Raw genomic sequence first — 24,639 nt, forward strand, 5'->3', positions numbered from 1 at the left:
CAGTCAATACAGAGGATACTGAAGCTATTGATAATAATAAAATCTGTGTTATAGAATCAGAATATCACATTTTATGTGATGCCAACTTCAATCCGTGCACTGTAAACCACGGCTTGAACTCGTGTGTTGAGGTGAGTTTTTAGTTTTTAGTGGAAAGTCTGCTTATTTGTCCCTAAATTCTGTGTTTCTGTGCAGGTTGTAGTTATTTTTAAGTTGCTTTTGTCTTCTGTATTTGGTTGTGTTGTCTGTATTTGCAGCGTGTGGACATTATGCCGTGCGTGCATGGTGAACTCTGCATGTGTCCTGAGGCTGCTGCGCTCTGAGCTCTCAGGGTTACAGAGTGTGAGGAGGAGATCAAGTGTGAGTGCAAATATCAAGGTCAAACTGGACGCTGATATCAGAGCCGTGGTGGTCGTGATTGACGGAGGCTCGACGTGAGCGGCCTGCGCTGCTGTAGCTCACGCCTGTGGCCGTTCATTGGTTCATAAAGGTTTCCCTCTGAACTTATGATTGGCCCCCGGTTTTTTAATCCCACAGGAGGGGGGAGGAGCCCCCTCAGAGAGGAGAGTGAAAAGCTCTTTAACAGGAAACCTTCAGCAAGAAGGCAGAGCAGCTTTCCTACAGGTACGGTACCTTCTTTTCTATTTTCTCTTGCAGAACGCCTCCTTTAGCTTCGTGCATCTCAAACTGTTTGTAAAAATATTTGTACAGCTCCTTTCTTTGCACACTGCTTCACTTTTGCACGCTTTTGATATTAATAGTTAACATGAGGGTTTTTGGTTTTGAGTGCATGTTTCAAAAGTCAAACTGCTTTACACAGAAAAGCGGGATAAAAGGGTTGTAATGACCTCAAACTGATTTATAGTTTATATGTATAATATAAACTATATAATACTGAAAGGAAGTGATTTACAGAGATTGTAACTTTATTTATGAGTTTTAAACGAAACGAAAGCAGGCAAAAAATGTCAGCGAGCAGCTTTTTTTTGGTGCACAAAAGTTCAGGTTTTTTTTTCTAAATATTTGAGGTGGTAGCTCTGCTGTGTCCTCTGGAAAGGACGAAGCTGCTCTTGCGTCCTGCACGTACTCCTTCAGAGGTAAAAGGTCACGCTGTTCAGGGGGTGGAGAGGCTGATCCCAGGCCGGTAGTGGTTTTGGTATAATCCCAACCCTAAGACCATATGATCCAGTTGGCAGTGGGGCTTTACAGAATGCCCTGGATCTCCTGGGAATTATTTAAAGGGTTCATACGGTCATTTAAAAAGAAAGGGAAAAATCATTAAATTTGCAAAACGCAACTAAATGTAATTTAATTTTTTTTTTAAAGTTAGGAAATCTTTTTCACAAACCTCTGTGGTAAAATGTGTTCAAGGACTGTCGGATATTTGAAAATCCAATAATATTTTCTGTTTCTGGATAATATAAATTGTGTGATTTTGGGTGATTTTTAAATAAAATATGCCTTCCAAACCCACAGGCCAGCGGGTTTGGAAGGACGAAAGTAAGTTTAAAAAAATCGCCAAAACCTGTTCTTTAAAAACTGCACAAAAAAAAAAAAAATTACAGAAACTCTTTTTGATAAAAAAAAAAGACATAGTCAAAAAAAAAATCCAAATTCACCCAGAATTTATTAAATCAATACATTTTTAAAGAAAGCCTGCAGGCCTGTGGGTTTGGAGGGCAGATTTTCCTTGAAAATCAGCAGTAAAATAAAAACAAAAAACATCCTTGTAAAGTAGTATGCTCCTCCCCTAAAGTCAAAATACAAAACAGAAGTCTCTCCCAATGCCCTACTCCTACCCCCCCATAAATAAGGACCAGTCGCTTAGTTATGTTTAAATTTTTCGTTTTAATGCTCTTCTTAAGTCATTATTTTTTGAAAATAACACATATTTTAAAAAGCTGCTGATGAAAAAGAACCGATAAGGAGCATCGATGGTCGTTTCAGAGAAAGTGTGGCCTTGAAAATCTGCCTCAAAGTCCTGGAAATTTGCATTTGAACTCTGTCCTGATTTTCATCCTTAAATCCTCTGTCCCGCTGTCCTTTACCTGTCCTCGTCCCCGTTTCCGTCCCTGCGTCCTGCTGACGTGGCCTCATGAGGGTCCGGTCTTGTGATCAGTTGAGAATGTCACGGTGCTGGGAGCCAGAGACGGCTTGTGTCTTGGCACTGCGTCCTGGCAGCACAACTGCCCTCCAGTGATCTATAAATAATACGACCACTGACGCAGAGTTATTAACCTCTGCAGACTGGGAGGAGGACGAGTCACTGGGAGGATTTCTGCGAATTAAAAAATGCTGAGACGGACTGAGGAGACTGTTTTACTCCTCAGTTATCGGCGCAGTGCAGCAGTCTGATGGACCATCTTTCCTTTGACCTGGATTAACATTAGGACTTTCCACTCAGCTTCCCTCTATATTAAGACACCGTCTGGTGGACACTCCCCAACCTCTGATATGATCTTTCATTACGAACATTTAGGTATTCAAAGTAACATTTTAAAACCATCTGAATGGACTTTTAGATATGCACTTTTGTTGCCAAACTGGCCACCACTGACTGATTTCGTCCTGAGCGGACTCACTTTTGTCTGAGAGCTTAAGACAGACGGAGGGACCTGCAGCATTAGTGGACATATGAAACCCGCCGTCCTGTGGGTGGGAGACTGGTGATAATGCTAAGAAGCTAAGAGCATCTGCCGCGGCCCCTGCGACTCTAAGCTTGTTACTGTATTTAACAAAAAAAAGCTGCGGGGCGGTCGTCAGAGCAGCAGGTGTGAGGCAGCACATTCACACTGTGCACACATGCAGCGAACTTTGCATTCAGGAACATTAACGTCTATAAATGTTCAGTTTGGAGGAAAAGGCTCAAAGAACCAGAGCAGCGAGGACGATTCTGCTGGGAGACCTGTCCCAACCCCCGACAGAGGTCCTGGCTAAGCCCTAAAAGTCCTTACATTAATCCCATAAATGTTTTAAATTCCCACAAATGTCCGAAAATCCTAGAAAAGTCCTAAAATCCCAGAAATATCCAAAAATCCAAGAAACATTTGAAAATCAAGGAAATGTTGAAATATCCTAATATCCTGTAAATGTCCTAAAATTCTAGAAATGTCTTCAAATCATAGAAACATGCAAAAATCCCCCAAATTTCCTAAAATCCTCGAAACATCCTTTTATCCTATAAATGTCCTAAAATTCGTCTAAATTCGTCTTAAAATCCTTAAATTATGAGAATCCCATTAAATGTCCTAAAATGCTAAAAAAAAAAATCCATCAAAATATCATGGAAATGTTCTGAAATCCTTGAAATTTCCTAAAACCCCAAAAATCCTACAGATGTTCTAAAATCCCATAATTGTCCTAAAATCCTTGAATGTCCATAAATGTCCTAAAATGCTAAAAAAGAAAGATACTAAATAAAAAAAGAGAATTAATCGCTGAACAAACGCCGTGCTCGAGTTTCACGTCTGCTCTGGTTTTTATCATCAACATTTAAAATGTCTTTTAAAACTTTCGTTTTCTGTCATTTCTCTCTTCAGCTCATTTGCTACTGACAAAAAAATCCACGACTTGACAGAACGATGGCGAACTCTTTCACACGCCTGCTCTCCAGCCGCAACACGGCGGTGCTGCTGGCCAGTTTGGGCGCGGGAACCATGGCGACCGGCTTCCTGTTGAGCGAAAACGGCTCGCTTGCTGCTGACGCCAAGACGAAGCTCTATCCTCCCAGGTACCATCAACACATCCAACACAGTGCGACAAATAAAGACATGAAGAATAAAATAAAATTAAAAAAGGTTCATTCTCACTGAAGATCCTCAGTGCAGCCGATGGGCGACTTTATCGAGAAAAGTTCACGCTCTAAAATTATCCGCCTCGGTGACACAAAGTGACCACGTGCTGCACGTGACGAGCACATTTCAGAACAATGACTCAGCGCTTTGTTTCCATAAACAGAAGCAACTGAAAGGTGAAATATAACAACGTTTTACTCAAATACTGATTTTTATTTTCAGTCCTTTTATGTTTTCTAGGCTTCTTTTTTTTTTAAATCAATTTTTATCTGTTTTTAACTTATTGTCTTGTGTGTTTTTTTTCTTACTGTGAGCTGCTTGGTGCTTCTCTCCTTTAGCATTAATAAAGTTAAATCTAATGTACTTTATAAAGTATATAAAGGACTTAAAATGGATAAGAAGTTGTAATTATTAATCCTTTAAAAACTGAGCCAATTCGCTTGATATATTCCCCAAAAACATGGAACAATGGGTAACTTCACAATAAATAAATATTATAAGAAAATTGGCAAAATAAGTATAAAAAATATAAATAAGTGTGTATCTGTAACATAATTTAAAATATCTAATTATAAATATTTTTGTTGCAATTTTGTGGGACATTTATTTGATGTTTGCTGATTTTTTTTATTTCATTATTTCAAAAATAATGTCTTTAAATTTGAAAGAAATTAATTGATTTTAGAAATTTACTTAAAATTAGCCAAAAAAATATATATGTAATTTTTAGAATTATATATTGCAAAATTATTTTTATTATTTAAGCATTTTTTGTAATTTCCTTGTTTTGTGAATGTGCTCCTTTTCAGGTATTTACTTGTATTTTATTTAAAACTAATTTATTGCAAATTTTTGGGTCATTTCTTCTCAAGTTGCTCACTGTTTTTTTTCTCATGGTTGTGAAAGAAATCGGGTCAATTTGCTCAGATTTCAAAGGGTTAAGTCATGTTTTAAGTGCAGTGTTTGTGTGTAATGGAGGATTCAGTGTGTGTGTGACGTTAGTGAACGTCTGAGTGTGTGAAAGAGCACAAGAGGTCACAGCGCCGACACAATCCTGCGGCGCTCTCAGGTTTCGTCTGCGTTACCTTTGACTCACTGTGACTCTCTCCGACTCTCACACGAGCTCGCTGCCTCTCACCTCGTCACCACGTCTCTTTACGAACCAAATCTCTACATAGAAGTCATGACCAGTGACTGTAATGTGTCCGTGGTATGTCAGGTATTAGGTTTTTTAAACCTTTGAAACCTGAGCAAATAGGTTTGATTTCTTTCAAAAACATGAAACAAAAAAATGCACGAAATTAGTTTAAAAAAAAAGAAAATACCTGAAAAGGAGCGCATTTAAAAAAAGAGAAAAAAAGAGTAAAAAGCAAAAACAAATAAAGAAATCCCCCCCCAAAAAAGGTGCTTAAATAATAAAAACAAATTTGCACAACAATTTTCAATATATAATTCCAAAAAAATATAATCTGGGGGAAAAAAATATTTAGAAAAAAACAGAAAAAAACAAAAAAGTAAGAAAAAAAGAAAGAAAATTATCTAAAAAAGTGCTGAAGATTAAAAAATATATATTTAATTGTTATTATTTTTGGTAACATGATTGTAAATATAAAAATACGATTGTCAGAGCCTTTCTTGTGTTTGTGGGTGTGTGTGAAATGTGTTTTTTATTTTGGCAAAAATCAAGTCAATATAATATTAATTTAAATATAGTTTTCATTACATTTTCCCCTTTTTTGGCATAATTTCCTGATAAACCTCCCCCTTCATAAAACGGATTTTTAGGTCATTTTCTTGTTACCTTTTTACTAATTTCTAATTTTCTCTTTAAAACTCTTTTCGCTCCTTCGTCTCCTGCAGCGCGGACTTCCCCGACCTGAGGAAACACAACAACTGCATGGCCTCGGCTCTGACTCCCGCCATCTACGCCAAGCTGAGGGACAAGCTCACCCCCAACAGCTGGACCCTGGACCAGTGCATCCAGACCGGAGTGGACAACCCTGGACACCCGTTCATCAAGACGGTGGGCTGCGTGGCCGGAGACGAGGAGAGCTACGAGGTAAGACGGGTCAAAGGTCATAGTTTGGTACTGCGTTTAACCCTTTGAAACCTTAAAAAAATTGGTTTGATTTTTTTTCAAAAACATGAAGAAAAAGCAATGACAAACGTAAAAAAATTACAAGAAAATACCCTGAAAATAAGCAAAAATAAATTAATATTAAATAACTAAATAAACTGATAAAATAAAATAAAACTAAATATATTAATGCAATGAAAAGTGCAGAAAATTCATTTTTTCAAAATAAAAGTATAATGATAATGAATACAGTTTTCTGGACATTTTATTTAGTTTTTTGATAATTTTCTAATAATCACCCCTCCTTTTTTAAAAACTAGTTTCCAGGTCATTTTCGTTTGTCACTTTTTGTTAATTTCTGGCAAGTTGTGGGACATTTTTTGCCAAGAAATCAAACCAGTGTGCTCAGGTTTTAAAGGGTTAAGGGTATAATTACCTCACTGCTGATGGAAATGTGACTCTTTCAGTTTATTTACTCATTAGAAACTCGGAGTGAAGACAAACTTGCAGCCTTGACGCGTCTCTCTGTCTCCTGCAGGTGTTCGCTGACCTCTTTGACCCCGTCATCAAAGACCGGCACAACGGCTACGACCCCAGAACCATGAAGCATCCCACTGACCTGGACGCCTCCAAGGTATTTACACCGACCACGCCACGATCCCTCCGTCCGTCTGCTGCTGCTAAACAACGCTTCCTCCTCTCTGTTATCCTCCAGATCACCCACGGCATGTTTGACGAGAACTACGTCCTGTCGTCCCGTGTCAGGACCGGACGCAGCATCCGCGGGCTGAGCCTCCCTCCCGCCTGCTCGAGGGCGGAGCGCCGCGAGGTGGAGCGGGTGGTGGTGACGGCCCTCGCCGGCCTGAAGGGAGACCTGGCCGGACATTACTACAGCCTGGGAGACATGACGGAGAAGGAGCAGCAGCAGCTCATCGATGTGAGTTTCATCTTGGCTGATACAATTATTTCATTTCATTTCATTTTCTTTTGACTTTTCTATATATTATTTTATTTTATTTTATTTTATTTTATTTTATTTTATTTTATTTTATTTTTATTGATTTACTGGTTTTTATTTTATTTTATTATTATTTTTTTAATTTTTCTTATTTGATTTTTATTTGATTGATTTTTATTTTTATTTTTATTTTATTTTATTCATATTTTCCTAAGCTCAAACCAATTCAACAATATCCATATACTGTTTTTAAAATTCACAATATGAGACAATAAGCCTCAGTATCAAAATATTTTGATAACTCTTTATTCATTTAAATGTTTATTCAAGCAAAGATGCCCCAAATTATCTGATGCCATACTGCTTTTCTACATGTTTTTTGCAGGAAAATCAATATATCATGTGGGTTCATGATGATCACATTGTACTTAGTGTATTTTATAAGAAAATGTGCTACATGTTGGTGGTTCCAACCCTTTTTGGGGTTTCTCACCGTGGCACCGTGCGCCTGCAAATTTAACTCTGTCAGTCCCACGGCTCACTTTTATCACCCTTCCTGTTCTGATCATTTCACGCTGCGCCGCACAAGGATCACTTCCTGTTTGACAAGCCCGTGTCTCCGTTACTCACCTCGGCCTTCATGGCCCGAGACTGGCCCGACGCCAGAGGGATCTGGTAAGGACGCTGTTAGCGCTGCGAGCGAAGAGAGGAAATAAAACCCGAACCACAAACTCTCCTGTTCTAGAGTCCCGCCCTTCACCGCAGGGATACTCAACGGGCTCTGTGGGGCCACTTTCGTAAAAGGACGGGAGGCCAGGGGCCAGTCGCTGCGGCCCCATACGTGTTTCTAGGATTTTAGGACAGTTTGGGATTTTAGGGTGTTTCTCGGATTTTAGGACACTCCAAGGATTAAAGTACATTTGTGCGATTTTAGGATTTCAGGACATGTTTCTAGGATTTTAACATTTTTCCCAGATTTTAGGATGTTTCTCAGATATTTGGATGTTTCTTTGATTGAAGTACATTTCGTAGGATTTTAAGAGATTTCTCAGATTTTAGGATATTTCTCAGACATTTCTTATATTTTCGGTTTCCTGGCTTTAAGGTCATTTTTAGGGTTTTACAATGTTTTTAGGATATTAGCATGTTTCTTTGATTTAAGTACATTTGTAGGATTTTAAAATATTTTTTAGATTTTCGGATATTTCTTGGATTTAAGGACATTTCTAGGATTTTTGGATGTTTCTTGGCTTTTAGGACATTTCTTAGATTTTAGGATCTTTGGGGTTTTAAGACATTTCTCTGATTTTAGCAGACGTTTCTCAGATTTTAGGTGATGTTAGGGTCTTAGCTAGGACCTCTGTCGGGGGTGTGGGGGATCCTCCACTGGCACTTTTTTGGATAAACAAGCTCTATTTTGATGCTGTTTTGTGCACTCTGGCACCTTATGGAGACTAGAAGTACAAAAACTATTTCCAGAGTAAATCCCTTTATTTCTATTGTGAAAAAGAAAATGAGCGGGGGGCCACAAGGCACCTTATCAGGGGCCAGATTTGGCCCGCGGGCCGTAAGTTGAGTATCACTGCTTTTCACTTCTTAATCCCCTGAATTACAGAAGTTATCCTCTTTAACGTCCTCCCTCCTGTGTTTTTACCTCCCTCACTCCTCCCACCTTTAGGACCACTTCTTGTTTGACAAGCCCGTCTCTCCGTTGTTGACATGTGCCTTTATGGCCCGAGACTGGCCAGACGCCAGAGGGATCTGGTAGGATGTGTTCAGCTCTGCTGCATGTCTGCTGTGTGTAACGCTAACACACACACACTCACACACACACACACTCACACACTCACTGAGCCGTGACAGTGAAGCCCAACACATCGACTCAGTTATCGCTCTCAATGTGACGTTTTCCATTCGGTGTGTATTTTCAAATGCACGTGTGGCTTCCATATTAACCCTTTGAGACCTGAGTGAATTGTTTTGATTTCTCTCACAAACATAAGACATGGCCAAAAAATTAGCAAAAAGAAAAATAAAGTAAAAACGTTATGAGAAAATTACCTGAATTTAAAAAAAAAAAAACAACAAGAAAATTGCCCTAGAAAAAAGTATTTATTTTATATATTTTAGTATATTTTTATGTAACATTATTTTAAATATTGTAATTACAAATATAATTTTCTTGACATTTTTTTTTCTTATTTCTTGGATTATTTTTCTTATAATTTGCCCTTTTCTCAAACAAATGTTTAGGTAAAATTTGTGGGACTTTTATTGCCAAGTTGGTCATTTCCTTTAACCAAATTTTCAAAAGAAATCAAACCAATTTGCTCAGGTGTTTCTCCTGGAGAGCTCTTTTTTTAATTTCTGTGGCTGCTTCTCTTCAGGCACAACAACGAGAAGACCTTCCTGATCTGGGTGAACGAGGAGGACCACACCAGAGTCATCTCCATGGAGAAGGGCGGCAACATGAAGCGAGTGTTTGAGAGGTTCTGCAGAGGACTCAAACAGGTACGGCCGAGCCGCTGACATCACCTCCTCAACACAGCACGGTGTTTATTTTCTCAAATATGGTCCCATTTAGAGCAAAAAAGACCTGAGAGGAGGGGATGCTTTAGGATGTGACAACCTCGTTGCCACGGTATCCTCAACCAGATCCTCCTCGAAGCTCCACCTTCTCGTCCAAATATGGTCACTTCTGGCTCTAAAAAAAATCAAAATAACTCTGGCCAAAATGCCGAACTCAAGCCTTCAGAAGAAAAAAAAACAAACGTCCACTTCTTTTACACTGTCTGTGTACGAGTGAGGTAATCGTGCAGTTTCTCTGAAAAACTCAGCTTTGTGCGTCTCTACCTGTCTAACTGGTCATGTGACGTCGTGCAGGTGGAGCACCTGATCCAGGAGAGAGGCTGGGAGTTCATGTGGAACGAGCGTCTGGGTTACGTCCTCACATGTCCCTCCAACCTGGGCACCGGCCTGCGGGCGGGCGTGCACGTGCGCCTGCCAAAACTCAGCCAGGTGACACACACACACACACACACACACACACACACACACACACACAATCATGCTTTTGCTGTTTTTTCCCCAAACTTCTGGAACAATCGTCCTCAGTCCGTCAGATTGGACTGTTTTAAGCGTCTACTAAAAACCCGCCTTTGTCCTATAGAGCAGCTCCATGTGTGATGTCTCTGTTGGTTTTTGTCTCGTCTGCTCCTCATTGCAGTTTTCCATATCATAATTTACTAAACTCTTTTATTTTGAGTGTGTGTACATGTTTGTGAAGCGCCTCATGACTGCGTGTTTAAAAAGATGCTGTAAAAATGAAGCTTTACTTAAAAACACACACTATGACTTTAACACAGCAGTTTTTTGTGATAAAAACTGCAATGACAACAAAACTGTAAATGAGCTCAGAGCTGAGAGCGACAGACAGGAAGTCCGAGAGTATTTAGAGATGGATTAACACGTTGTTGGTTTGTCCTTTAATGGCATTTGTCACCAACAATCAAATATAAAACATACAACTTATCCTCAAGATAGTGTGTTTGCAAAATCCATCTCAACATCAGCCCAAATATTTTACAGGTTCCATCAGGATTAACTTCGGTATTTGTTGCGTTTGAAAATAATTGGCATTTTACTCAAAAAGTTACGAATGGTTGAAATCACCCTGCAGGACCCGCGCTTCTCCAAAATCCTCGACAACCTGCGGCTGCAGAAAAGAGGCACAGGAGGAGTGGACACGGCTGCTACTGGAGACACCTTTGACATTTCCAACAACGACCGTCTGGGCAAATCTGAGGTGAGGATCGATCGGTCACATTACCTTCATTCAAAACCTTTAAACTCGGGCAAATTGGCTTGATTTCTTTTTTTTTTAATGGGAGGAAGGCAATGAGCAGCTAAAGAAGAAGTGACCCAGAAATTAGCAATAAGTTTGTGAAAAAATTAACCAAAAACAAAAAGTATTATTTAAATTAAAGGACATTTCTTGCCAACTTGCTGCTAATTGCCTTTTTGTCCATGTTTTTTTTTTTTTTTAAAGAAACTGAACCAATGTGCTCAGGGTTCAAAGGTTTAAAAATGTGTGAAAGGCGTCTGAATGCTGTACATGAAAAGAGAAAATTACCTGAATATTACCAAAAAAAAGGAATGGAAATTACCTGAAATAACTGCTTAAAAGTTATATAAATAATTCTAAATATATAATTATCATTTTATATTAATATAAATATTTAATATTAAATATATTCTCTAGCTTTTCCCCCCTATAGTTAAAAACTATTCTAAATAATTTCTTGCATGTTTTTTAAAAGTGTTTTTTCCATGTTACTTGTTGCCTTTTTATTCCATGTTTCATCATCTCACATTCAAACAAATCTTTTATTTAGTTTCAGAAATGAACTTTGTTGTGTGTATTTTCAGGTCGAGCTGGTGCAGCTTTTGGTCGACGGAGTCAACTACCTGATCGAGTGTGAGAAGAAGCTGGAGAAAGGACAGGACATCAAAGTCCCGGCTCCCATCGCTCAGTTCAGGAAGTAAAAGCTGGACTCATGGTATGATCAGTGTTAACAGGAGGGCGGCTCTCTGCTTGGCGCTCACCCCTGACCCTCAGAACGACGTCTGTCCACAGCGACAGAGGAGGCGCTTTCTTTAAACCTCCTCTAAACGTCTGCAAATCTTTAGGGAAACCTAATCTTAGACATGAACCGCAGTTCGGGGGAAATCTACCTCAAGTTTAAGGTCTTCACTGTAACCCCTGACTCCAATAAACCAACTCGATTCAACGCTTTGACTCTGCTGCGTTTTTCTTGACATAACTACAGTGGACATGAGCGCTCAACACGGTAGAAATTTCAAAAAAGCAAATACCGTAAAACTTCGAATAAAAGCCTAATCTCTTTTACAAGCTGGATGTGGCGACACATTTCAACAAATAAAGGCCTGTCTCAATTAAATGCTCGCTGCTAGCTGCTTAGATCACGCATACAAATATATATATGTGTGATCTAAGGAGCTAATATATATATATTTACATGTGTATGTATATATATGTATACTTTTTGTGTGGTAGTCCTTATAATTTTCCTGTTATGTGACATAATTTGTAAAGATAATATTTAATTCAGGGATTGAGATCCGCACTGCCAGCCTGTATGGGAGATCCACGCTGCCGGCTTGTGTCAGAGATCCGTGCTGTCGGAAATCCGCGCTCCCAGCCGCCGTTTCGGATATCTGCACTGTCGGAGATCTGTGCCACCGGCCTGTGTCGGAGATCTGCGCTGTCGGAGATACGCGCTGCCAGCCGCTGTGTTGGAGATCCATGCTGTTGGAGATGCGCGCTGCTTGTCTGTTTGTCTCACTGGGCTGCTGTCAGACAATCAGCTGTTCCATCCACAACAATGCCACGTGGTTATCGAATTCTACAGTTGGATAGTTGAGGTGAACTCAAAACTAAAGTCGATATTTTTTTTTCTTTTTAACAGCATGTCAAATTATCAGAGATCCGCGCCGTCGGAGGTCCGCATTGCTTGCCTGTGTTGGAGATCCGCGCTGCCAGCCACTTTGTGAGAGATACGCGCTGTCTTAGATCTGAGCAGCCAGCCTGTATGGGAGATCCGCGCTGCCAGCCGCTTTGACGGAAATCCGTGCTGTCGAATATCCGCACTGTTTCTCTGTCTGTCTCACTTGGCTGCTGTTGGGCAATCAGCTGTTTCATCTGAGACAATGCCACGTGGTTATCAAATTCTACAGTTGGGTAGTTGTACTAAAGTCGATTTTTTTTTTCTTTTGAACTGTATGTCAAAATATATATGATTGTATATATGATATGTAAATAACTCAAAAGTTATTGAGACCCCATCCATTTCCTTTAATTAATTCATTTTCCCTAAATAAAGTAGTGTTTTCATTATCCAATTAAGCATTAAATAACAACAAACAGGTAGTGAAGAAAAAATCTTTTAATAAACAACGATACAGATTCGATGAAGCATCCATCACAAATCTTTATTCATTAATGGTCTTCTTTCGTCTACCTGCAGTTAATGCCTTTAAATGTGTATTGGCGTGTCGAGTCTGCTGGTGTGCTTCGCTTCTTCGTCAGCTATCAGGATATTTATTGACCAATTAAATCGAGAAAATTAGCCGTACTGCAGGTTGAAAACTTTATTTTAATGCTAGAACCAATCAGTGCAGATCTTTTTAATTTTCAAATATGAAAATATTTGCAGTGTTGTGATGAATAAGAGCAGGAAAAACAATCTAAGAGAGCAACCTTACGTGTTACGATTTTAAAGATGAAGTTTTTCTCGTTACTTTTGCCAAAACATTTAAAGAGATAAATCAACTTGATTTAAGAAAAAAACAAACTGTTATGTGCTTTCTAGAAGGCAAACAAAGGTGGAAGAATTTTCAATAAGACTTTTCCTCTTAAAATACAAAAACATGTAACATGAATGTTGTTGCATTTTCACAAATCTCCGAGTGTGAAATTCTGCATCAAAACAAACTTTAATTTCCATGTACTGCAAACAGCTGATTTCACAAAGTACACTGTATCTTAAGGGGGAAACAAAGAAAATATATAAACAACAGTATTAGATTATCTGTGCATTTTTAACATCTGAAAACAAAGCTTTGAAATGTGTAAACAGGTCTGCAAAAGCTAATGATTATTGAAAAAAATTAAGTAAGCAAAACAGCACTTTTTAATATTTTGACATTTTTACTTTCCTTTCTTCCGTAGTTGTCTTTTTTTCTAAAAAGAAATCAGTAGAAAGAACTAAAAACAACCAAAAGGTGACACCTAGAGGCCAAAATCGGCTTATTCACCCAAAAAAAGTCCTGCTTTTTTTTTTTTTATTTTGGCAAAGTGAAAGAGAAACAGAAGCCTCTGTTAATTACGGAGTGGTGACGAGTGCTAAAAACGAGCAGGTAGCGAGAACAGAGCATCTCTTTGTAGTTTTGGGAACTTTGAACAGAGAGTTGAGGGGCTCTTTGAACGGGGAACAGAAAGGAGGCAAACAGCAGCGAGCGTCAGTGTTGAGTCGTCAGTCAGTGGGCCGCTTTTCACTGTGTTTCTTTGTGTACTCCTCGGCGTTTTTCAGGAACTTTACGCGGTCTTTGCTGTACTCCTCCGCCAGGTCGGCCCTCAGCGGGTGCTCCGGCTGAGGGTGGTTCACCAGCGCGAAAAGGGCTTCGATTACTGGAGGAGAGGGCGGGGGGGCATATGTGATTGATGCACAAAAGATTTTTAAGACACCTTTTTTTAAAAAAAACACAATAACATCTTCAGGTATCCAGAACAGCAGTAAAAAGTTAGATATTAGGAAGTTTCTCGGATTTTAGGGTTTACTTGAATTTTAGGACATTTCTAGGGTCTTAGAACATCTCTCCGATTTAAGCATATTTCTTTGATTTTCAGACATTTCTAGGCTTTTGGGACATTTCTAGAATTTTAGGATACTTTGGGATTTTAGCACATTTCCAACATGTCAAGTTATTTCTAGGATTTACTTGAATTTTAGGACATTTCTAGGATTTTGGGACATTTCTAGGATTTTGGGACATTTCTAGGATTTTAGCCCGTTTCTTCGATTTTAGGAAATTTTAAGTATGTTAAAACATTTCTAAGATTTTAGGATGTTTCTAGGATTTTAGGATACTTTGGGATTTTAGCACATTTCCAACATGTCAAGTCATTTCTAGGATTTACTTTCCTTTTACATTCCTGGGATTTTAGGACATTTCTAGGATTTTAGGGCATTTCCAGGAATTTTGGACCTTGACAGGATTTTAGAATATTTGTAGGATTTTAGGACATTGGGTCTTAGCTAAGTCCTCTGTCCTCCACTGGCTCTTTTTTTGACTCAACTATCTCTATTTTGATGCTTTTTTTATGCGCTCTGGTACATTATGGATACTAGAAATACAAAAACAAATCCCGGTGTGAATGACTTTTTATAATTTATGAATCAGAAAATGACAGGTGGGTCCAGATTTGGTCCCGTGGGCCTTGAGTTGAATATCCCTGACAGATGTGCGAGTTGGTTGCTGGCTGTAGTCTTTGCGACGTGAGGCAACACAACAGCCGGCCTCTGTTGATTTGTTCTTTGATATCGGTTTGGTACGATTCCACTAAAAATACAAACGCGCTGATATGCAGGCCTGAAATTATACTGAGAAATGGTGTTTGACACAATGTGAATCTTCAGGATCAGATCAGGAGCTCACCTTGTTCAGTTCTTGTGGCTGGCTTCCAGTTCTCCGCGCTGATGGTGGCCAGGCAGACCTGGCCCTTCTCGTCAATGTTGGGGTGGTAGATTTTTGTCTTGAAATTGACCTTCGGTGGCTTAAAGGGGTATTCTGGGGGGAAGACTATTTCAATCCGAAATGCTCCTTTGTCGTATGGAGGACAATCCTTGGAGAAAGAGAAAGGTGGTAGATTGGGGAGACACAAAAAATGTTAATACAAACTTTAATGAGAGGACAAACAAATTTGTTCAGCATTAGTTGAATACTTACAGGAACAAGGAGCCCCTGCCAGTTCAAAATATTCGATTCATCCACTTGAATGTTGACAAAGCGCTTTGACCCACATTTTTTAATATCATCGAGCTCCTGAAACAAAAAGAAATGATTTACAATGGGACAAAAAAACGCTTATATATACATACACATACATAAGTACATCTGTAAAATCAAATGTAACTTTCTGCCATAGAGTTTTTGACGCCTGTGTTTATTTGACAGCTGTTAAATTCTACGTTTTGGCATTAAGGTCATAATTCTCGGGTGTAGTTAAATAGTTAAAAACTGGAATGACCGCCTTTTGTTGTTTGTCTCCGTGTAACAGTCAAGTTGCACTTAGAGTTTCCATCCATGTCTGTAAAAACACGGATGTTTCACACCGATCTCTACAAATCAGCACAGTTTCAAATTAGTGTCACCACTTCAGCATCTCAAGCGCCACCAAATCGTTCTTCAGATGTTTCGTGACCTTTGCCTTTGACTACCTAAATGTAATCAGTTCATTGTTAAATCCAAGCGGACTTTAGTCCCTCAGGGTGTTCGTAAACTACACGTATTGTCTTATTTAAAAACAACAAAAGTGGGTTTGGTGACTTCAGCAGCAGCACAAGAAAAACACAAAAATGGAAATAAGTAACGAGTAAACTGTATGAACTGAGCAGGGGGATATCATTTTTATTTGGATCAGAAAATACAGTCACAGCTTTAGAGACGAGTTAAAAGTTTATATATATATAGTAAAAAAACAAACCCCACGTTCACCAGCTGCAACATTAAAGTAATAAACATATGAATTCCTCAATATTGATGATTTAATAACATAATAAAGCATTATTATTGACACATTCAGAATAATATGTACATCTACGTCCAGCAGTTAAATCATATTTTGTACTTTTGTTTTGTACGCAGAACTTTTACTTGTATTTTTTCACTGTGGTGCTACTGCTACATTTTTATGAGTAAATGATTTAAATACTCCTTCCACCGCCTGTAAAAGGTGAGAAAAGAAGGAAGTAAATCTGTACTCTACTTCCTGTCAGCAGACGCCAGACTGTTATTCACCTGAACGGTAAAACCGGATTGTCAGGAGGATTTAGGAAGTGGTAACAAGACACTTCGGTCCTGTTATCTGCAGGGGAATTCCTGACACACAGCGAAATCAAAACCAAAAATGCTGGTGTGTCACACTGAAACTGTACGTAAGAGACTGTCGGGACTGAGCAGCCATATAGAAAGTTAACTTTAATCGAGTTAAATAAGTTTTTTAAACATTTTTAAACATTTATTCCAACACAGTGATGAGTGAAGTATTCAGATCCTTTACTGTTACCAAGCTTTTTTCCCTATTTCTCTTTAAACATTTCCTAAATCTGCTAATGTCTTGCACTTTCTGGAACATGATTATTTTAGCTTTTAAGTGCTTTTTCCACAAAATGTATTTTATTACATATAATTTTGAAGTAATTTTCTTGTATTGTCTTGTAATTTTTGGATCATTTCTTAAAGTTATAGAATTTTTGTGATTTTTTTACAGATCATTGGCTTGTAGTTTTATTGTTTTACTTTCATTTCCATTATTCTTGAATGCATTTCTCACTGCTTTCTTTCTGTGTTTTCCACAGAAATCAAGTCAAGTTACTCAGGTTTTAAAACTTTAAAGTTATGCAACAGAATTACTGTAATTTAAGTACTTTATTGTACTTTCTTAGTCTTATTTGCCCTTTTTTTCTGTTGATTTTTTTTGATAGTTTTTTACATTTTTTTTTTTTTTTTTTTTTTAACTTTTTGCTCATTTTTGGCTCATTTCTTCTTTCATCCTCATATTTTTTGGTAAGACAGCAGCCATTTTTTAAAATAGTTTTTCTGTTTTTATATTTATTTCTTTTGTCTTGTTATTTTTTTGGTTAAAAAAACAGCCAATTTGGTCCCCGTTTTTTCTGGCTTTATTTAAGTTATGTTATATAATTATTATACTTTAAGCAAACTGTCCAAGTCTTTTTTTGGGTTGCCTTTTCTAACTTTCTCTATCTCTTTTAACTTACGTTCAGGTGAGTTTCTTTTACTTTTTGACTCATTTCTTCTTTCATTTTCATATATTTTTTAAAGTAATCAAACCAATTCGCTCTGCTTATAAAACGTTAAACCTGTACTTTGATATAATCGACTCTTTTTTTAATTTAATTTTACTAAATATATATTTTCGGGATGACATATCGCCCCGTGGAGCTCTGACGTCACGTCCCAACCCGAAAGTCTCCATGTTTTTCCGATCAGACGGTGACAGCGCGTAAAAAATCCCGCCGCAGCGCAGACACACGCTCCGGTTACCGAGAAAAACACACTCGTGTTGCTGGGCCTCGTGTTTTAATCTGACATGTGCTTCTGTCGGTGCTGAGTCACGATCCGCCGGCGGCTCAAACTACCTAAACTAGTTCCCTCCGTCTGCCGTCACTATCCTTTCATTTTTGCCCCCAACGACAAATTATTCGACGATTCTCCCGAAAAATCGCGACAGCATTGACACTAAACAAGTTACTAAAGCCTCGAAAAGTGGCGTAAAATCGATAATTGTGTGGTTTATTTACCTTGTATAGTCTCTTGTGCTTAGACATTGTGGTGCCGATGTTGTCTTCTTCTCCGTCTTCCTGTTTCTCTGCGTCCTGCTCGACTTCTTTAGAGGTTTTTTCTCAGTGTGTCTCACAGCCGAAGTGTCCGTGTGTCACCGCCCCCTGCAGGCCAGGAGGGCGACATTAAAAAAGCAACTTTAAAAAAATATTATATATTAATACTATTTTTTTCTTTCATTTAGTTGATTTTTTTAACCAACATCAGCGGTAATCATAAATATCAAATTTTAATCCTTTAAGTGTCTGTTTTTGTTGTGATGCCACTATGTTGTTGAATTAAAAAAATGATTTATTTTTAATATACTACAATACTGCTAATCACCCAGTTATAATGATATAATGATAATTATTATTAAGGTCTGATATTATATATAATTAAATATATAAATAAATCTATGTTGCTGCTAATTACGGAATTGGCCCATTAAATATTAATACTACTTTTTTTCTTTCATTTAGTTGATTTTCATTTAGCGGTAATCATAAATATTAAATTTTAATCCTTTAAGTGTCTGTTTTTGTTGTGATGCCACTATGTTGTTAAATAAAAAATGATTTATTTTTAATATACTACAATACTGCTAATCACTGAGTTATAATGATATAATGATATTATTAAGGTCTGATATTATATATAATATATTTATATAATTAAATATATAAATAAATCTATGTTGCTGCTAATTACGGAATTAGCCCATTAAATATTAATACTATTTTTTTTTCATTTAGTTGAGTTTTTTAACCATCAGCAGTAATCATAAATATTAAATTTTAATCCTTTAAGTGTCTGTTTTTGTTGTGATGCCACTATGTTGTTAATCAAAAATGTTTTATTTTTAATGTACTACATGCTCAATACTGCTAACCACTGAGTTATAATGATATTATTAAGGTCTGATATTATATATAATATATTTATATAATTAAATATATAAACAAATCTATGTTGCTGCTAATTACGGAATTAGCCCAGGTCATGATATTAAATAAATGTACTTACTTATAGTTTATTAAATATATATAAAGTCGATTATATATATATACTAAAAATATATTGGCAAAATGAGAAAAACATGTCATTTTAAAGGTAAAAGTTCTGAAAATTAATGAACATTTGATATTTATGATTCAAAAATTAATGGAAGTGGAAAATAATATTAATGCATTATTTATTTATTTATGAATTAATTTAAAAAAAAAATCATTGTTGCTGCTAATCATCGAAATACACCAGGGTGTAATCATGACAAAAATCTTCTTGGCACGTAGTATAATTTAGCACATGTTCCACGGTAATTTTAAGTAAAAGACGGTTATTAATGTGCAGTATAATCGTGAATAATGTCGGTTTCGTGAGCGGTGAAATTGCAGCCCGTCCTCCCGGATCCTGCTGTGACCTCCCGACAGTCTGTGCAAGATGGCCGCCTGAGTGCAGAATTTACACCTCCCAATAAAACTAATCCAACAGCTAGCTCCTCGCTCAACTTTAACCGCCCTCAACCGACAATGAGACGACGATACTGGCGACGTTTGCTCCTTCTTTAAACCGGAATATGAGCCTAACCGCCGGGGCCGCCGCCGCAGAGATGGAATAAACCAGCGCCGGTGAGAAAATTCAAAAACAAAACCAGGTTAAAGCTAGTTAGCCGCATTAGCCGGCTAATCATAACTAACATGCTAACTTTAGCTTCACCTGTTTTTGTGGCTCCAGGTGACAAACAACACGTTGTTTATTGTTTGTCGGCGTCAAAAAGGCAAACGCAGGTAGCGACAGGCGGCTGTGTGAGTTACAGGCTGCGTGTTTGTTGTGGTGAAATGTTGAAATGTTTGTTGCTAATGATACCTGCTAACGTCAGCGGTGTCTTATGTGTCCTCAGGTGCTGTTTGTTAGTTAGCCTGTTTGCTAATCCTGGCACACAGATTTCCACTTTGTGTCGAAAAATATGACAAACGAGGTGATTTTATTGTGGTTTGTGTAAAGTTGTAGAGTTGACGTTGAGTCAAACGCTTTTTAAATGACAGAAAATGGCTTTAATTGTATTATAAGTAAAGCTGTAGCTCCACATCGGTTGCTATCGGTGTTACAAACAAATCTGCGACCCGTCAAATCTGTGACCTGATCTGAATATCTCAGCCAGGTTAGCAGTACTGGAAGAGGTTTTCAGATCAGTTACTGAAGTTAAAGTACAAATACCTCACTCTGCAAAATGCTCCACCACAAGTAAAAGTCATGCTGTCATAACCCTGCTCAAGCAAAGGTATGCAACTGTCAGTAAAGTGTACTTTGGAGAGTACATGGTACTATGGTTAGTCTAATTTAAAAATAAATAAGTAAAATGAGCGAAGTAACCTAAGCTGACAGACAAATGAAATGCAGTAAAAAAAAGTGCAGTATTTGCCACTGAGATCTCGTGGAGTAGAAGTTGAAAGTAGCAGAAATTGGACTGATTAAGTAAAATACAAGTACTTGAAGTTTGTACACAATTCTTAAGTAAATGTATTTAGTTAAATTCCACCTCTGCAGGTTACAGGATGTTGATAGCAGGTTTTTAAACACTCGAAAGTTAGAGTATTTAGGCAGAGTGTATATATGTTTATTTATTTATTTATGTATAATATGTGCATCTATGTATATGTATGTATAAAAGAATTTAAAAAATGCACTAGCAATTACATGCATTTTCATAGTATCTGATTTGGTCTGATCTGATCTGGTTTTTGATGTATTTGATTTTACAGAAATAGACAGATGACAGTTCCTTATACAATGCCCACTTTCCTCTACCAACTCAAGCCTACCCTTCACTACTGCCGTCTACCCCATGGTTCGAGTAACCAAGAAAATAATATTAATAGTAATAAAAGAATAATAAATTTAACATCTGTTTACAAGAGACAAAATAAAGACATTTAAAAAGGAAATCAAAAAAACCAAAAGTGAAAATGAAGGAAAAAAAAAACAGTTTTCAAGATTTACATGATTTAATTTGACATTTTGATCAAAAGTCGTAAAGTATTTTAAAGTCAGACGACTCAAGTCCAAGTGATATCCATGTTGAGTTGCAAGTCTTCTTTGAATGTTGACAGGTGTGGTCTAAAATACTCAAATTTGTGATTCGAGTCTGACTTGAGTCCACACCTCTGACAGTCACTGGTTACTCAGCAGATTATGATTGAAGCTGTGATATTAAAACGCTGTTTACTGGTATGTGTAAATGCATGCTGTAATTATAATATAGAGGGGAATATACTTTTATACTTATATACTTTTTTATGGTTACTTCTATTGAATTCAGGATTTTAAACAGTCAGAGTCAAACCAAATGACTGATCCTAATAACAGGGAACTCCAAAATCATGGAAGCGCATATTTTGCCGTGATGATTAACTGTAAAATGTTTTTAGCAAGACTGACTTCCTCGTTCCCATCTATATTTAGCATTTAGCAGCGTGACAGAGCAGTGCAAAGAGCGTTACTGAAGGAGGAGGTAAGAATAAAGGTGTTTCGGATATATATTTAAAAGTTCTTTTTCAAAGGAGCAGCTGGTTATTTTTGGAGAAGAAGGTGACTCCTTTTATCAAGCAGCTGATTTATTTTTTTAAGAATATATTTGATGTTTGCCTTCAGCTTAGACCCTTTGAAATGTGAGAAAATTGTTTTGATTTCCTTCAGAAAAACGGGCAGAAGGCAATGAGCAACTTAATGAGACATGGCCAAAGGATCAAAAAGAAATTAGCAAAAAGTTAAAAAGAAAATGACCTGAAAATAAGCAAATAAAAAAAAAAGGAAAATAAGAAAGAATGAAAAAAGTGCTGAAAACTGCAAAAACAATACTTATGTGTATTTTTTTTCTGTGACATAAATTCAAATATGTAATAATAAAAATTATACATATAGTTTTCTGGACATTGTTCTCTATTTTTTGATTTTCTAAACCTTTTTTTTTTTACTAATTTATTCCCATCTGTGGGCATTTCTTACCCATTTTTTCTAAAGAAATCTAATCAAACAATTTTCGGAGGGCTAATTGTAATTTCTTTGAACCGTGAGAGATATACTTCTCCTAAAATTTGACCCAGTTTCATTCCCACTATAGTAATATTAACCCACTTTTGATATTCAGTTTCCACCAAATTAAAAATGAGGGATATTTTGGATTAGCATTAAAATATTTTTTGAAGGTGTTAAAATGTATTTGATCCATGGGCCAAAGAGCAGAACCAGCAGATAAGATAATTTTGGATTTCCCATTTATCTCTGTGTCTGTCTGCAGTTTAATGCAGAAAAAGGGGACCGCTGTGTTTATCACTGACTGTGTGATTTTTATGCTGAACTTTGTGAAACTGAAGCTTTTTGTGGATCTGTGCTTTAACATACGTGTAGTGCCATAGGTGTTTTTGTGTTTTCAGCACTGTGTGACAGTGCATCAGGGAGATAACCTGCTGTGCCACAAAAGCACCGGATCATTACACATTTCCCTCTCACTGTGAGTCACTCGTGCAGGAATGATTCCCTTATGTTGCACACAAGTTCATATGAGGACATTTGAGGCTATTGTTTTCCTTTAATTAGGCGATGAAAACACAGCAATTAATATTTCCCTCAGGCAGAAGCTCAGTCCTCAGTGGTGCTGCGGAAAGACCTAAAAACAGTCAGACAGACAGTCAGTACGTTTACATGATGTTAGAAAAATTATTGTCTTAGTCCGACTAAAACTGGACTTTAAAATACATGTTAACGTGTTAGTCTGTAATATAGCATGGAAAGATGTGAACAAACCAAGTATAAAATATATATATATATATATATATATATATATATATATGTGTGTGTGTGTGTAAAGCATTTATCAACATGTGTTGCTTTGGAAAAACTAACAAATATTGCAAAATAAAAGCTGTCAGTTTTTTAAAAATATAAATATATATTTTTCCTGTGCGTGTCTTTTGCGATTTTATGTGTAAAGCACTTTGTAACATTGGTTTTAATAAGTGCTATATAAATAAACTTATTATTATTATGGACTTTTTGAAACAAAATCTTATATTATTATTATTTTTACCTTTATATATATATATATATATATATATCACACTTTATACTGCATATACTAAAGCAGCTAGTGCAACCACTTGTATAGTTTATATTTTTATTTTGTGCTTTTTCTTTTTTACATCTTTTAATTTTGTACTTCTTTTATTTATTTCTTTTAGTTAATATACGTATATATTTGACACTTGATACTGTATGTACCAAAGCAGCCAGTGCAATACTTGTATAGTTTATATTTTTGTGCTTTTATTTATTTTATGCCTCTTTTATCATTTATTTCTTTAACTTTATATATGTATCTGTATTGCTGCCGTCCCTGTGCTGATGCAACAACTGAAGTGCCCCGCTGGGGATCAATAAAGGTTTATCTTGTCTTTTACAATACCATAATGAAGATTAAAAGTTGTCTTTTTGGGGCCACATAAATGTCTCCAGCTGTTTCTGTATCACATTCACATTATCACTGACTGTTTATCTGAATTTTGTTGTGCAGAATTATCTTCCTGCATGAATCAGCTGTTGTTATGAAGACATGTAGTATGTTTAGCATGTAAACAAAACTGCGAAAATATGTTGTTTTTCTGGTATTATAACAAGTTTTCTTTTCTCCTTTAGGAATAGGAGGGGTTACGGGCCCTTTGTGTTAGCCCAGCATGGACAGCTTCTTTAAGGCAGCTGTTTGTGATCTGGACAAACTGCTTGATGATTTCGAGCTCAATACCGGTAAGATACAGTCTATGATTATTCTCATTTTTTAAAACTAATCTGCCCTTTCTTTTCTTCAATGTAAAAGAAACATTTGGGTCTGCTAAATTTTCCAAAAAGAGAAAAAATGTTCATAATTTCAAAATTATGACCTTGACCTAAATTTGTGGCTTTTTTTCCTTCAGACCATCCAAAAATAAAATATATTAAAATTTACAAAAAATACAGAAAAGAGAAAAGCATGAAATCCTCACTTTTAAGAAGCTGGAAATGGTTAATTTTGGACATCTTTGCTTTAAAGAAATCATCAAAATAATCATTATCAAAAAAGTTTATTTTATTTACTTATTTTTGTTTCGTGATTAAACTATTTATTGGCCAATTATTTTACTGCAAAATACTGTCAGAATCATCTTTATTGGCCAAGTATGTGTGCACATGCAAGAGATTTGAGTCGCTCTCCGAGCTGAAATACACAGAAATAGACTTTGGCAAAAAATAGGGCTGCAATTTAAGATTATTTTTATTGTCAATAAAAATGTGACAATTATTTTTTTGATTAATAGATTACCTGTTTGGTCTATAAAATGACACCTTCAAAAGTCTTGTTATGTCATAAACCCAAATATATTCAGTTTATTGCCACAGAGGAGTTAAGAAACCAGAAAATATTCGCTGTTCAGAAGAAAAAAAAAGATTAATCGAATAAGTAATTCATGTAATAGTTGTAGTAAAAGACGCACAGTTTTTCCGTAGAAGAAAAGTTGGAAAGGTTCATTATAATTTTCCTACTTAACCCTTTAAAAAAGTACAAGAAAATTACCCCAAAATTGTCAAAAAAGGAGAAAAAAGGAAAACACAAAAGACATACAAACAAGAAAATC

The 24,639-nt window shown here is 36.8% G+C and overlaps 3 protein-coding genes across 5 annotated transcripts in view; 2 read left to right on the forward strand and 1 right to left on the reverse strand.

Moving 5' to 3' along the window:
- The first annotated feature begins 467 nt into the window (after nt 1-467).
- On the forward strand, nt 468-11,619 carry ckmt2a (creatine kinase, mitochondrial 2a (sarcomeric)). Of its 3 annotated transcripts, XM_088071090.1 has the most exons (10): nt 468-624; nt 3,540-3,730; nt 5,655-5,853; nt 6,410-6,505; nt 6,587-6,808; nt 7,419-7,504; nt 9,217-9,340; nt 9,713-9,847; nt 10,509-10,634; nt 11,258-11,619. In XM_088071090.1, exons 2-10 carry the CDS (start codon nt 3,582-3,584, stop codon nt 11,372-11,374), a joined length of 1,254 nt encoding a protein of 417 aa, XP_087927216.1. In that variant the 5' UTR covers nt 468-624; nt 3,540-3,581; the 3' UTR covers nt 11,375-11,619. The 3 variants fall into 3 exon arrangements, with proteins under 3 accessions (XP_087927216.1, XP_087927215.1, XP_042365143.1); XM_088071089.1 differs by having other exon boundaries at nt 6,410-6,808; XM_042509209.2 differs by lacking the exons at nt 468-624; nt 7,419-7,504 and adding an exon at nt 8,508-8,593 and having other exon boundaries at nt 3,558-3,730.
- Nucleotides 11,620-12,777: 1,158 nt separating this feature from the next.
- LOC121959421 (ubiquitin-conjugating enzyme E2 L3-like) lies at nt 12,778-18,096 on the reverse strand. Its single transcript, XM_042508692.2, has 4 exons — nt 17,953-18,096; nt 15,359-15,454; nt 15,068-15,254; nt 12,778-14,039 (listed from the first exon to the last, which is right to left on the reverse strand). Exons 1-4 carry the CDS (start codon nt 17,977-17,979, stop codon nt 13,885-13,887), a joined length of 465 nt encoding a protein of 154 aa, XP_042364626.1. The 5' UTR covers nt 17,980-18,096; the 3' UTR covers nt 12,778-13,884.
- A 1,209-nt stretch (nt 18,097-19,305) lies between these two features.
- zfyve16 (zinc finger, FYVE domain containing 16) overlaps nt 19,306-24,639 on the forward strand; it is a 29,521-nt gene continuing 24,187 nt past the window's right edge. Inside the window, exons 1-2 of the mRNA XM_042508691.2 lie at nt 19,306-19,602; nt 23,666-23,773. Of these exons, the coding sequence (XP_042364625.2) occupies nt 23,704-23,773 (70 nt within the window). The 5' untranslated portion in view covers nt 19,306-19,602; nt 23,666-23,703. The remainder of the gene's footprint in view (nt 19,603-23,665; nt 23,774-24,639) is intronic.

This window comes from Plectropomus leopardus, chromosome 20, assembly GCF_026936395.1.
Source record: "Plectropomus leopardus strain MGB_pleo_1.0 chromosome 20, ASM2693639v1, whole genome shotgun sequence".
Taxonomy (NCBI): domain Eukaryota; kingdom Metazoa; phylum Chordata; class Actinopteri; order Perciformes; family Serranidae; genus Plectropomus; species Plectropomus leopardus.